The sequence below is a fragment of the Rhipicephalus microplus genome, chromosome 1, assembly GCF_043290135.1.
Source record: "Rhipicephalus microplus isolate Deutch F79 chromosome 1, USDA_Rmic, whole genome shotgun sequence".
Lineage (NCBI taxonomy): Eukaryota > Metazoa > Arthropoda > Arachnida > Ixodida > Ixodidae > Rhipicephalus > Rhipicephalus microplus.
Genome location: NC_134700.1, coordinates 275,876,587 through 275,891,950, shown reverse-complemented (window position 1 = coordinate 275,891,950; position 15,364 = coordinate 275,876,587). Strand labels below are relative to the sequence as shown.

The 15,364-nt window shown below is 47.3% G+C and overlaps 1 protein-coding gene across 2 annotated transcripts in view; it reads right to left on the bottom strand.

Moving 5' to 3' along the window:
- Positions 1 to 13,919, bottom strand: part of sei (potassium voltage-gated channel seizure) — a 298,945-nt gene extending 285,026 nt beyond the window's left edge. Inside the window, exon 1 of one of the 2 annotated variants that reach the window (XM_075895172.1) lies at positions 13,149 to 13,919. In XM_075895172.1, the coding sequence (XP_075751287.1) occupies positions 13,149 to 13,224 (76 nt within the window). In that variant the 5' untranslated portion in view covers positions 13,225 to 13,919. The remainder of the gene's footprint in view (positions 1 to 13,148) is intronic. The other variant, XM_075895175.1, reaches the window with a different exon arrangement.
- Positions 13,920 to 15,364: the final 1,445 nt, after the last annotated feature.

The window sequence follows — 15,364 nt, the reverse complement described above, 5'->3', positions numbered from 1 at the left end:
TTACGCGTCTCATAAGTGCGTGCGCGGGAGAGACCGTATACTCCGTGGAGGCGGTGTTCATCGAAACGCGAGAGGCGACGACCGCCGAGTGCTTTACCCAACGCGTGTACTTCGCGCCATCTCGTTGCTGGTGACAGAAACGCGCTAATGTTGCGGAGCTCTGAGGACCGCCAAACGGTATAGGGTGTATACATGAATGGCTAGCCGTTAGCAATCTGCAGACCACGAATCAGTTCATTCTTGCAGGTTCTACTTGTTTATTGCTTACGACAATTAATTGTTTCATTCAATTTCTCCGACCGCCCGTTTTCGAGGGGACTCATGCTGGAAGTGTACCTCGCAGTTCAGTTCCTTGAAACTCACTTTTCCGTGTAATACCTGTAGGCAGTATCGCGCACTCTTCTATAAACTCCACTTTTTCTTTTTTCTTTTTGACTCGCTCGCTGGATTCCGTGCCGACCGCTTGTGCCCTCGCGATCTCCGACTTCAGCGTAGCTCTGGCCGACTGGGCTCGCCCTACGTCATCTCCTGAAGCCGATCTCCGACGACAGCATAGCTCTGACCGACTGGACTTGCTCTGCGCCATCACCTGACGCCGTCAAGAGCTCTCGCAAGTGGTGCCCCGTCCTAGGACTCCTGTGACCGTGTTTCCATCTTTCCTATCTCACCTATCCCCTCGATATGTCGTCGCTCGCTGGCTTACCTCATCTCTCTTTCTCTCTCTCTACACCTTTATTCCTATCTCTTTAATCCCTCCTCACCCCCATCCCTTGTGAGCTACTGCTGAGGTGTCGCACCCTGGTGCAGACAGTTGCGGGGCTCACTTTTCTCTTCTTTTCATTATTATACATAAACACTTCCCACCCTCCACTTTGAAACATTGCTGTAAACACATGGCTGAAAAGAAAAATAAATCCTTATGTTATCTGCCGTCCATGTAATGTGCCGGGAACGACAGAACATTGCTTTATAAGACACAAATCTGTTCTGGGATGTCCTTCAACGAGCACCGCAAAAAAATTTCGCCATACTTCATACGTTAAGTTCAACCAGCGTCAATTAACGAAGTGCCATAACATGTCTTTCTTCGTGGGTATGCACAGCTTACGGGAAACACTTTGCAGGTACATAATGCAGAGCCCATCACTTCTTCGAGCACACACTTCGTTCAAATGGCTATTCACCTCAAGGACATTTGTAACCTAGACTTTAGACTGGACTAGTTCTACATCTTGGTGCGGTGTTGGGCCTTACGCCCCTTCTTGTACAACACGATGTGAAGAGCTCTCGCTCTACTTCTATACGCTGTGCTAGTTATTGGGTGTTTCTAGTAACGCTTGAGCGCTTATTGTCGCCATGTCATTGCACTCTTGTTTGCTTCATTTGTGTCTTTATTACGCATATACTTTATTAAATACCATGAAAGGAAAAACACGCTTTGCGGAGCAGTGTTAGCGCCACGCGCTGAAGTTCGATTGGTTGCTGGTTGCATGCCCGGCGACAGAAGTTTTTTTTTTTTCTTTGCGATGTGTTAGTATATATTTCACGTCATATCCGTGACAGATATATGCAAGCGGAGAAGTGGTGGACCCCAGCATAAAAAAACACTTTCGTGTTAAAAATTGCACCAGTATGATCAGCTTACGAATTCAACGTTTTCCTGGCGCCTTCTACCCTTTAGGTATTATGAGTGTGATGACAAGAATTTTTGAACGACTTTAACCTACATATTTACTTTCATTATGCACGCCCTGTTTGATGTTGGCTACCACTGACCATTGTAAACTGTCACTGCTGCAATGGCCATTACTAGATTCGTGGGGTTTTACGTCCCAAAACCACCATATGATTATGAGAGACGCCGTAGTGGAGGGCTCCAGAAATTTCGACCACCTGGGGTTCTTTAATGTGCACCCAAATCTGAGTACACGGGCCTACAACATTTCCGCCTCCATCGAAAATGGCCATTACTGCCATCCTGTCCCGTAGTGTCCATTTTCTGTTTTGTGTTCACCGCTTAGGGGCGAAGCTTCTTATGGTCTTGGGCAATCACTCGTCCTTCCAGCGTACCTATTAGCGTCTTCCTTATCATACAATAGATGGCGATGTCCCACAGAGATGCATGCAAACTGCACTTAGCTCAAGATATAATAGGTGGTGCTGTACGCATTCAATGTCGTCATCGCCATTTCTCGTCTAGTTTCCTAGATAGCGCTGTCCCATAGAGAAAAGTGGATGAAAAAATAACTTGCCGTGAGCAGGAAGTTCTGCTCACGGCAAGTTTATATATATATATATATATATATATATATATATATATATATATATATATATATATATATATATATATATATATATATATATATATATATATATATTAGTCCATGGAAAGATTCACGGAAGATTCACGGTTTTACCAATAAACCTCCGGAGCTTCGCCCACTCAACATCATTCCCTACGTAGATACGCTGTTAATTTTTAGGGGCGAAGCTCCTTATAGCGGCACCCGTTCGTCCCTCGTAGCCGTTGTAGTGTGTAACAAGTATAACATTTTGACCTCCCAGGTGGTGCCGGTGGTACCGGTGAGAGATTTCTTCTGTGCGTTGTTGAACAATATGATATAGTGCTCAATGTACATGCCAATGGCTGCTAAGCAGTAATGAGAGACAGGAGCATTCGATTTTTAGTTAACGCGCACGCTGCGATCCTTATTAGTAGCCATTGGCATGTACATTGAGCACTATCTGACAGGAAAAGGTTGCTACGTTATACTCGCTGGGCGTAACCTCCTTGGTTTTAGAAAGGTTTAGCGAGCGTTGGGCCGCAGTGTCATGAATACAGTGAACTAGTTTATACCATGAACTCGAGGTGGTTAAAGGAGGGATGTATAGACCCGAAGTGCAAGCCGTAAGAAAGTGTGCGTGGGCAACCTCTCGTTTAGTCCTTAGAATGTCCGCTGGGTGGCGGTGCTTCTTTATGGGGAATATATGATGAAAAGATGCGAGATGGTGGTACTTGGAGTGTTGAATAGATGGACGAACAGACACACAGACACATGCTTGGATGGACGCATGAACGGACGCAGGGGCGGATGTATGGACGAACGCAGGGACGGACGCACGAACAGACGCACGCATGGACGGTCGCACAGACGAACGCATGGACGGATGTAAGCAGGAACGAATGGACGGACGAATGCTTCGCCCTACTCTCCATCATTCACTCCGTGGATATGCTGCCATTTTTTTTTTTCTGGATGTCACAATAGTAGCATGGTTGCTATAAAATCTAAATGTGGCGAAACGGGTTTTGGGACCCCATGTTCGCTTTAAAATATGACAGCGCGCAAGTTTAATATAAAAGTTACCAAGGGCGCACGTCTTTCAAAACGTGTAATGACTTGAACGCGTTATTTACCTAAAAACTAGTTCAAAGTTTCGCTTTTCACGCCTTTTTACACAGGCTCCACGTTGGAGGTCTATTTCGGTGTTCATACGGCAGTAACTACACTAGAATAGGCTATTTCAAAACTCTGAAGCCAACAAACCAACAAGTTTCGTTTACGGGACAGCTTATACTGCTCTCCCATAGTAGAGCGCGTATTGTACTCTAATGCGTAAACATTTTGTTCAAAACATGTCATGCTATCACTTGTCTACCCAATTTAAATTGTTCGCCATATGTTCCAAACGCATTACTGTAAACTGTGTGCAGCTCCCAAGTAGCAGAGCACTCTCGGTTCAAGTAATACCTGTTTAAACACACGTCTTGTTTTTTGTCGAGAGACACATACGGCAATGAGTACGATGCACTGAGAGGCCAGAGAAGAAGACGCGACCACGTCGACGTGTGCCCGCCAAGCCTGCGCACTTGTTTCCGTCTTTTCCTCGCGGAATACTCACCGCTAACCTTTCACGCACCTTCGAACATACTCGTTGCGAATTGATCACTCACCCGCAACGTCAGAGACAATGCGACCAGGTGCCTACACAAGCAGTTCTTGGCATGAATTTTATTACGCGCTTTCGGTTGCGAGGTGCTCGCTAGCACAGGCGACAGCAGACAATGCATCCACAATTGTATTTGCTCCGGATCACTCATTAATCAGCGACTCCATGAACGACTGGTATATTTGGCAAGGTCGGCGACTAGCGGGTTCGGACGCCAGCGTTCACGATGTTCTCTTTTAGCAGCCGCTCATTCCGTGCCTGAATGCGAAGCCCGTTAAAGATACATCTACGCAGCGCATTCGTTGTTCTGACGTAGGAACTAGTCATAGAGCGCTGGAACCTCATTTGGTGGTTGATAATAATTTCCATCCGTTTTATTTTATACATTCTTCTTCGGCCAAGGCTTCCAGCAGCGTTGTCCCGTTTTAAATATCCGCCTTATACAGTCCGGTTCACCGTTGAAGGAAGCAGTCAACGATTAGCACATTCCAAGTGTGTGCAAGGGCGGTCGCAGTGGTAGGTCAATGATATATCAGGTACCACGCCCGCAATTAGGAAAGTTCCACCTGCGGTAAAGGGTCTCATAACCATATATCATTGTAACTTTAAGTGCGTAGCGTTTCAAAGGTAGGACGTGTTCATCTACTGCCTCATATCGCATGATTCCGCAATGATTAATGACTAAAACAAAGCTAACAATCAAAACCACATCAAAATAAACCTTAAAGACCTAAGATAACACAGCATATAGGAAATAACCATGAATTATTCACAATAATTTAGCTAAAGTCGCGGAAAACGTTTTTTTTTTTTTTAACGCCCGGTTGATGCCCACGTCGGGCGAGAGAGGGCGCCACCGCCTCGGCAAGAGCGTGATTGCTCAGGGTATAACTGAGTCGCCCGCTCCAAGCACTTGCTCGGGTTTCGTGTTAGCGGAGCTGCATTAAGTGCAGGATTCATGACTACACAAATGGCTACTTAAGAACGCTTTTCTTAGGGTCACTTTTACACGGCTGTAAAGTACAAAAATCAAAATTAATTTCACCTGTAGATAATATTACTTCATCACCATTTGACTTCTTATAGCTGAACTAAAAGTAAGGACATCATCCGTTTTCCTTCCATTTCACACACATTGCCTTTTGTGTTTGTCAATTGAGCTGCAGAAATCCGCAGTTCAAGTGTTATCCTTCCCCTAGCGTAGAATAGCAAACTGTGCAAAGATCGCTGTCTTTCCTTAATTTCCCCCCCTCTCTCTCTTTTCCAACAATCAAGCACTGCCTTCCGTAGCGTATACTTCCGTGCGGTATTTGGCAAGCCACCTCCTCGACATTCCGTACTTTTGGCAGCGTCCTTAACATGCGCGGATCTACCATTCCCACATAGAATGAATTCCACGAAAGCGTTGCCCCGGCCGCGGATTGCTTCACCCATTTAATGAACAGGATGGATCACCCGATGCTGCAATGCACATGTGACGTCACGCGCTTGGCGAGTCGCTGTGGCGCCGACCGGAGTCTTCAGGAAGGATGACGTCACTGTATTTTTGGGACGACGCACTGACGATGATGCTGCCCGCGAGGTCCTGTACTTAACAGCCGGGTAAAACCTCAGCACATCCGCCGCGCTGGTGTAGTGTTTACAGTGCTCGGCTGTAGATCCCTATGTCACGGGTTTGATCCAGCCGGCGGCGGTGGCATTTCGATGCAGAATACCGTGTGCTGTGTTTTCCCCGTGCACGTGAGAGAACACCAGATAGTCGAAATTTTGAGAACTTTACAAAATCTTACTCCTTCGTCATAGGAATGGCCGACAACGCTCTCTGCGATGCCTGTCATTGCGAAGAGACGCTACACCACATCCTGTGTGACTGTCCATTGTATGAAATCCAGAGACAGTCACTGGCGTCCGCTTTCGCGCGCATCAACAACAGCCAAATGTCTGTGGACACTATTCTGTCAAGTAATACATTGCAACAGAAGGCGACGAAAGCTCTGTTGAAATTCCTACGCGACACCGACTTGAACAAGCGACTGTAACAGCAATGTCGCACACCGCGAAAGACAAGACTGGACTATGACTGAGTGTGCGCGCGTGTGCTGCCGAATGTGCTGTTTCTCTCTTCCCTCTCTGCTCTCATTCATCTTCCCCATCCCTCTCCCATGCACAGGGTAGCAAACCGGCTGCCTATAGGCTGGTTAACCTCCCTGCCGTTCTTTTCCCTCTATTTTCCTTCCTTCCTTTTCCTTCTTTCACTACGAAGTGCCTCAATGATATCGTGGTTTTAGCACGTAAAAACTTCTGAATTATTGTAAAACCTCAGCACGAATGAAGACACAAACATATCACTTTGTCTCGGCACTTTCGTATATATGTGTGCGGCTTGCGATTGCATGTTTATGGGACATATAGCGTATGGTTAAACAGCCCGTCAGGCTAAGGAAGAAGCTTGTCACAATGGTATAGTACAAAAACATGGTGGTTACGATTACGTCAGCGCAAAAGATCAACCCCACGCGTATCACTTCGCTTTGCTTTGCTTGACGGGAGCAGCATTTCGGCGCATTATCACCGTTACCAACCCAACATGAGCCATGTCCTGCTGTCACTATTCACACTCACGTCAATGCGTAAGCTATCCGTGCAATGTCGAAAGCGCGTATGCCTGGGTATGCTGATGATTTGTGTTCCCTTTCTTAGCGCACTAAATTAACAGGGACGGAAAAGAGCAGTGCGACCACAGTACTCGATCGCTTAGTGCGCAGAAAAAAAATGGACGTGCGATGATGTAGTACCACATGAAAGGTGGTCGTGCCTTAATTTTTCATTCTCTTTTTTTTCTTTCGCTTCATATCTTAGTTCGATAGTAAAACGCGGGGAAGCAAAAACACCGCGATTAGAAAAGTGGGGTGGTTTTAGTGAAGTGACCTTATTTCGCAGATTTCGATGCGGGACGGGGGGGGGGGGGGGAGGTCACAGAATGGGGGAAAAGGACATGTCATGTAGCCCAAACCGAAAATTACACATTTAACGCAAGAGCTGATTTGGCTCAGAGTCTGGACTTCGTATCGTATGCAGGAACTCGGAAATGTATGCGTCACAGGAATCGGGAAAGCGCCATGCACAAGTACAGCAGGTGCAAGAGAAAGCGAGGGCATCAGAGAGAGAGAGAGAGAGAGAGCGGAGAGAAGGAGACTGATGAAGAGCGCTAGGGGAAGAGGTTAGAGACTCGTGAATAGACAGAGAGTAAAACCTGAGAGTAAAACCTGGAGCCACGAAAGAGGAAGAAGGCGAGCGTTAACAGAAAACTCTGGTCGGCGAAGTCGAGATGATGGAGTAACGAAGTTGCAGCGGATCCTAACCTGGATACCCACTGTCTGAAAGCGAGTGTCGCAACCATTCGGATATCAGGTACCCTAGCAGAACAATCATTTATCAGTTACCCTAATAGAACAGTACCCTAGTATATCAGGTACCCTAGCAGAACAGTCATCAGGTACCCTAGCAAAACAGTCATTTAGCAGAACAGTCATTGTATTGCTGTGGACTGGAGAACGATACAAAGAAACGGAAAGCAAGAAACGGGGATATAGAGAGAAAGACAGAGGAATAATGTAGACTATAGCCATACAAAGTCATCATCATCATGATCACCAGCCTGACTAGGTTCACTACAGAGCAAAGGCCTCTCTCATAATCCGCAAACCAACCCGGTCGTGTGCTTTCTGCTGCCACGTTATACCTGCGAACTTTTTTTAATCTCATCAGCCCACCTAATTTTGCATCTCCCCCTCGTGCGTTCCCCTTCCCTGAGAATTCAGTCAATTACCCCTAATGTGCAGCGATTATCCTGCCTACGCACTACGTGCCCGGCCCATGTCAATTTCTTCTTCTTGATCTCAACTATGATATCCTTAACCGCGGTTGCTTCCATGACCCCCTCTGTACCTATTATTTTCCTTTCAATCGCTCGCTGCGGCACGCTCAGTTTAAGCTGAATCATCTTTCTAAGACTCCGGGTTTCTGCTTCGTAGTTAAGTACCGGCAAAGCCCACCGTGGTGGTCTAGTGGCTAAGGTACTTGGCAGCTGACCCGCAGGTCGCGGGATTGAATCCCGGCTGCAGCGGCTGCATTTTCTAATGGAGGCGCAATTGCTGTAGACCCGTGTGCTCAGATTTGGGTGCACGCGTTAAAGAACCCCAGGTGGTCGAAATTTTCAGAGCTCTCAACTACGGCGCTTCTCATAATCAAATGATGGTTTTCAGACGTTAAATCCCACATATAAATCAATCAATTAGGTACCGGCAAGGTGAAGCTGTTATATACATTCCTCTTGAAGGATACAGGTAATCCACCATTCATGATTTGAGAATGCTTGCCGAAAGTGCTCCACCCCATTCTTATAGTTACTTAAATGTCGAAGCTCGGCTCCACGGTTACTACCTGTCCTTAGTAGACTTACTCTTTTACAGGTTTTACAGGTGCCTATCTCGAAGTGCCGTTCTCTTCCGAGGTTGTTAATTAATTTTAATTAATTAATTCCGAGGTGCATATTAATTTTCAGATCTACCGTTCCACTTTCCGTGTCCAGCTCAGTGATCATGAGCAGTGATTCGTCCCCTGAGTTGCTCATCAAGACTATGTCATCGGCGAATCACAGGTTATTAAGATACCCTTCATTAACTCTTATTCCCAATTCTTTTCATTCTAGGTCTCTGAAAACCTCCCGAAAGCACGCGGTAAATAGCATTGGGGAGATCGGATCCCCCTGCCTTACACCCTTCTTTATTGTTACTCTGTCGCTTTCCTTATGGAGCACTGCGGTGGTAGTTGATTCCCTGTAGATTTCTTCCATGATGTTTATATATGCTTCGTCGACCCCTGATTCCGCAGTGTCTGCATGCCTTTTGATATCCCTACTGAATCAAATGTCTTCTCATAATCTATGAGGGCTGTGTGTAGTGTTTGAGTGTATTCTGAGCATTTCTCTTTCACCTTATTGATAGTATGAATGTCACCTGTTACTAAGTAGCCGGTACTAAATCTCGCTCGTTCTATTGCTTGACTGGACTCTAATGTCTTATTTCTGTTAGCGTTTCTTTGTGAATAGCTTGTATACAATGTAGAGCAAGCTGATTGGCCTGTAATTCATGTCCTTGTCGTCATGCCATGCACAGTATAGTAGAACAAAGAGGTGCGGTGCTGGGCTGGAGAGTGTGAATGCGAGCCGACTTTCGGCTGAAAGGTGGACAAAACATCGTCCCTCAGGCAGGTTCGCGGGGCAACGGTACACCAGCCATGAAACTGGGATGCGTCCCTCCTAAATCGGGACCAACCATCGCATGCGCAACCACCGAGCAGTGTACTGCACAGAACAGTGATTGCTGAAGCATGTCGCACGTGTGATGAGGATGACATACACTTAGGTAATTATTACCCATGATTTGACTAGATATGCCCGAATCAGTGTGAATGTGAAAGCCCAATCGCTTCGTGTTCTGTGCAAGATTGCTTTAAGCAGTGAAACTAGTGCGAGGAATATGTCATCTCATTGCATACGTTAAATGTTTCAGATTAATTACATACTTCTAATATATCGTGATTTCGATCAAATTGTCATAACGAAGGTTACGCTCTGATGCCACATGCGAATGTTTAGCTGCAAATGTTGGTTGACAAGAAAAGTCATGACTTTCTTTGTCAAGAAAGTCATGACTTTTTATGACAAAGAAAGTCATGACGACAATTTGCGTTAGTATGGAAATGTCACTATTCAATTATCACTAAGTTTTGGAATATCTTATTTATACACACGTTAAAATAACTCAGCGCAGTTTTCAAAGTTCTAAACAGTAGCCGCTTGGTTGTGCAGTATAAATCCTTAAAAGAAGGAAAACGTGATGAACAATTTAGTTCAACTATCCTCATACCTGTACGCGCTAGGAACGCCACATCTGATAAAGAACGTAAGGATTTACAACTACCTCTATGATACTTTGTAAATATAGGCTAGACAACTGCAACATACCACAACAGCATCAAAACACTGTGCTAACTCTGTAGTTGCGTTTACACTTGAGCCATGTGACAAAGAAAAGGAAATAGATTGTACATACATGTAGCATACGTAAGGCTTTTCTTAGTTTCCGAGCCGCTTTGACAAGTCGTACGCAAATCGCGCAACATTCGTTTGATTCCAGCACAGTCAACACGTGAAACTCGCGCTCAAGAGTCATAAACAGCGAACCTTCGGAGAATCAGCTTGACATCAATACAGAGAAAGTACTCCCGAAGAATCACAATTTTGTTTCTCCACCACAGCCTACAATCCACCGCACTCCTCAACGCTACTCAGGCAGCAAATGCAACCCGTTTGCGAATAGAATTCTGTATTCGTTCATGCTCTAAAGTTATTTCTCAGATCAACTACGCGAGAAGCGAATTCGTTTCGGATTCAGTTTTCTGGAAAGATTCGGCAAAAAACGCCCACACTCCGCCACCAAATGCTGATGCATCTGTGGGATGGAAACGTACCCACACAATGAAACGTACCGCAGCTCCGGCATGTTTTCCTACACTCGCGACTGTCAATATTACTTGATCCACACTCTCTCCCTCACTTCCAAAGGTTGTGTTTCCTCGCGCTAAACCTTTATAGAGAGGTAGAAACGAAAGCACTTAATAGGCTTTCCGTTTGCGACGCTGACTTTCGTTCAGCGGCAGCGCTTTGTAAGGCATTGGCAGAACGGGGCGGAAACCGAAGGTAGTCGCAAAAACATTCGCCGAACGCAGGCTGTAATCCGCTCAGAGAGTTCTTCCGCCATTTATTTCTTTGGGCAAACGTCCCACGCGCAGCACGTGACTCGCGCAAAAACACGTGTCCCCTTTCCCCCTCGCCCTCTCCCACCCGTTGTGGAAATTGATGACATACACAGCGGGGGAAAGTCCGCGAAATCGTACAAAGACGGCGACAAAGAAAGAAACGAGAAATAACGGTACAAAGAAAAACGCACGAGGCAAGAACAAAAAAAAAATGATTTTAGCAGTTTGGCTCCTCCGTGCCGGGGATGTATAATCGATTCGCTTGCTTGGTGCAATATGCCCCCATTTCGCCAGGTCTTACAACCCCGCCTTCGAAGCGGCTCCACCCAGACAATTCGTTGCCCGCAACAATAGCCTGCCCCCCCCCCCCCCACTCTCCCCCTCGACCGACTCCAACAGTTTGATGACATTCAGGACCGTGAGACTCGCATGAAGCGGCATTTAAGTTCCCTCGTCGACGATGTCGCAGTTGTCTCGGTGCTCCTACTTTTCGGTAGTCCTGAAAACTTCCTTTATTTTCGTTTTATTTATTATTATTTCCTTTTGAAAAGCTTACTCGCCGAGGTGCAGCTATATGGTTGCGGAGTTTTGCCTTCATGTTTGAGGCTGCAGGTTCGATTCCCGGCTGCATAGAACCGCAGAAGTACACCAAACACTCGCGCTCTTAAAAGTCCACAGTAAAGAAAAAAAAACGCACAGGCGTTCGAACGCAATTTAAAGCTGCGCATTAGTTCATCTCTCATAGGCCAAGAGTTGACTTAAACAGCTAAGTTCCTGATATCAATCGATAAAGAATGTTTCCAGTGATGCACTTACGCAGTGAAAATGCGGCAGCTGTGCCGAATAAGCGAGTGGCCATGTTTATACACGACTGATTTCACGCATCGTCGACACGGGCGTTGGTGATTGCGGCTCTGTGGCGTCTTATTGAGGCATCGCAATCGAAAAATGCTTATCTATGTCTGCCATGCATGCCGTCGAATTTTGCTTGCGGCACGTGCGTTTAGATTACACCCTCAGTGATTAAAATAAAACTGCCGGTGTTCTCAAGGTCCTTCGGAAGGGGTTAAAGAATTTATTAGAGAGGCAAGGCTTGCAGCTTGGTGTTATGCAAAATTAAATGCGCACTACGATGTGAAGCGTGCATTTATATTCCCTATTGGCTGCAAAATCTTAGGAAACGAAGATGCCCGGTCGCACGATCGCTGAGAGCTAAGTGCAACGGCGTTCATGTTATGGAATGCTCACGAAGGGGATAGTTTATGCTTTATCTCCAGTCCTACCTCGCAGTATAAGCAAAAGAAAATAATTGTGACGTCACGGAATTCAAGAAAATGACAACAGTGTAGAAGCCTGGAAATATGACTACGATATAAAAAATTCTTTTGTCTCAAAAGTGTGCTTCAATAAGCCGACATTGCGACGACTTAGTAATACCGTTAAGGGTATTTCAAATTCACGTTTCTTCGGAGCACTTTTTTTACTTATTGTTACGTGTTTCAGATAAGTTGTAGCTACCAGTGTCTAAAAAATGTTTCGGTATTGACGTAAACGCGGTGGCAAATCTTTTGTTTTCCTGAACATATTTTTGATCCCTTGACAAAAAAACAAAAAGAACGCTAGCACGTCTGGCACACTTTACAGCAGATGACTGACAGAAACCAACTAACCTCAAGTGTCTTTGTTGTACTACATCGCGCGTCCCTTTTTCAACGCGGTGCTAGAGGCGGTGCCTTCTCGCTAAACAGTGGTGCAAACAGCTACGTTATGCATGAAGGCAGCCGACGACGACATAGATCACAAGGACGGCTCGTATATGCGGTGCCAACTGCTACGTTGTCCTCGTGGAGCGTGCGCGCAGTGTTAAATGAGGGGAAGGCTGGTATTATTATTATCTGCTCTCTTGACAAGGAGGCGAAGAAACACCGGTCCTCCGAAACAGGCTTTGATTGCGCCAGCTCGGCCTTAGACGCGTCGGCTCGCACCCTAAAACAAGAAACGTTGGCAAACGAAGCCTACACTAGCTAGAAAGTATACCGCAGAAAACAACGCGAAATGCTAGCGTTGAAAGTGTCAAAGCACACGGAAGCTCTGCGAATGACCTCGGGAGATTTGGATGGACTCGCCGCAAGGCGCGAGCTTCATGTTCAACGGCGTGCGGCAGGCGAGCTCGTTCCCTGCAGCAGTGTAAAGGATTAGCGGGGAGCACGGCGGCCGCTCGCGGAAGAAACAGCAGCGTGCGTCTTTACACCGCGGTGGGGCTTCAGGGATGGGGAGAGAGACTTTCCACGAAAAGGGGAGCAAGGCACTCGTACGGGCGTCGCGCGTGTTTCGATATTCGCTGCGAAGAAAAGACCGACTGGCCCCCGACTTACTCATGCCGTCGAACTTGCGGATGATGGAGTCGATGAAGGTGTTGTGAGGGGCAACGTGCCCCCTGCGAACGGGCATCGTGGCACCGACGTCGTCTCACGAGTCACGGGCCACCGGCGCGGGGCGTGCGACGACTACGACGTGCCCCGTTGGAGGCGACGACGACCAAGCGGGGCGGCCCGCCGCGGGCGAGCCGCCGCCATCGCACCACGCCAGCGGAACAACAACAGTAACTGCCGCGGGCGTCTCGACTGGGCGCTCTCTCCTCGGAGCGGGTCGACGCATAGTCCGTCGCCTGTCAGCTCCGGCGCTCAGAGCTCCCTCAGCGGCGGCCGCTCCACCGGCGACCGCAACAGTGTGATGCTGGGAGCGGCGCCATTCGCTGCATCGGGCTGCTTGCTGGCGATACGAGATCCACGGCAACTGCGTGCGCTCCCAGCATCCTCGCTCGATGTCGTTGTGGGGCTGCCGACCGACCACGGGGGCGACGCATCGTATTCCTACGACACGGCTGCCGCTCTCATCCCGTGCTCTCTGGTCGTTCGGCCGAAGCAAAGAGGCCGCCCACCGCCGCACTCGGCATGCACGCAATATCGCAGAAGCGTCGGCGGCTTCGCCGGGAGAGCGCTGGCCGCGCGCGTCTCTCTCGCCCGGACACCGTGGCGCCGCGTCGCGGCTACGGGCGCAAACCTCGGGGGCTCAAGCGCCGCGACGAACACGCGAAGGCGCGTTGTGTTGTACGGGTCCCGAGGCAACACTCGTGAAACTGGAAACCCTGGCGCCGCCGTGCGACACACGGGGCGAGGCCGTTTTCTCAGAGCGCCACCGACAAGTTCCCGGAAAGGGGAACGAGGGCGGAGGGTTTCCTGCGACGCGTTTGATTAGGGACACGGGTCGCCTTCGCCAAACACGTCGCTCCGGTTTCGACAGGGAGGAAAACATGACTTATCCTGGACACCCCGCTGACCCTTTGTTTTCTTCGTGGTTTCATTCTTTCCCTCCGGGTCATCATGAGCGCTCTTGTTCGCGCTATCGGATCTTCGTGGACGTGAGATAGCAATTTCACGTGCTCTATCTCCTGAGCTGTCTTGCTAGTCTGATTTCATTCGTGTATGATCACCCGCAGTGATTTGCACGTTTGTGCGCTGTATCAGTTTGGCCACGCTAGACACAGCAACGAAAGGAATTAAAAATACGTCTTGATCAAACTGAACATGTTATGGCTGCGAATCAAGTGAAGCAAGACTGAAAGTTGGGCTAGTTGGCGATGCATTATGGGCAGAAACAGCGAACAAACTCATGGGACGAAGAGAAGAGACACAAACAAGCACTGACTCTCAACTGCTTATTTCTTCTACAGGGGCTTCTTTTCCTCGTGCGAATCAAGCCTATAAACGTGTTCCGTGCAGCAGGGCCGTCACGGACTCTGAGCGTATGGGCGGAGGTTTTCATTCGCATGACAGCCAGGCGTGCTCAAGTACGATCAATAGACGGTTTGTAATCCGAATGTCTTGAAATAAGAAAAATGTTCACAAACCCACAGAAAAAAAGTTTACTTTTTTCATCGAAGGAGCAACCTATGCCTGCAAACAGCACCTGCCATGGAAGGAGCTATACTAGTTAGACTCAGCTAAACACTGTGTGCTTGTGTTATTTCGTCAAATGCCAGCAGAGTGATTTTCCAGACAGCGGAAAATCGCATTGTTTTGCAATAAAAGATATAGTTCACGAACCACCACGGCTTACAAAAGGACGTACAAAAAACCACGTACCTTGTAACGTGGAGAAGTAAGCTTCTTCTCACAACGCACCATCTTCACAGAGAAGCAAGATTTCGCGGGTCTCTCCGGGGGAGTTTTAGTATGGGCCGATACGGCCGTAACAGTAGGAAACGCCCACCCAACCAGCGAACACTCTGAGGGAGAGAAAAAAATAGGAAATGGGTGAAAGAGGAGGAAAATATCTATTGTAAGAACGTAGATTCAAAAATATTTTATGGATAACAATATATTGGAAATATTCATGAACTTATTTCGTGTTTATTGGTATTAAAGTGGTATCGAGACAGCTTTTCCTCAAAATTGTGGAAAAACACACTGAATTGAGTGTGACTTTTTTCAGTGTGTATGCTTCAGTATGAATTTAAAAAAAAGCTTAATTTTAGCACAGACAGACGCAATGTTTACTTCCACATTCGTCCTCGCCACAGCAGTATTTG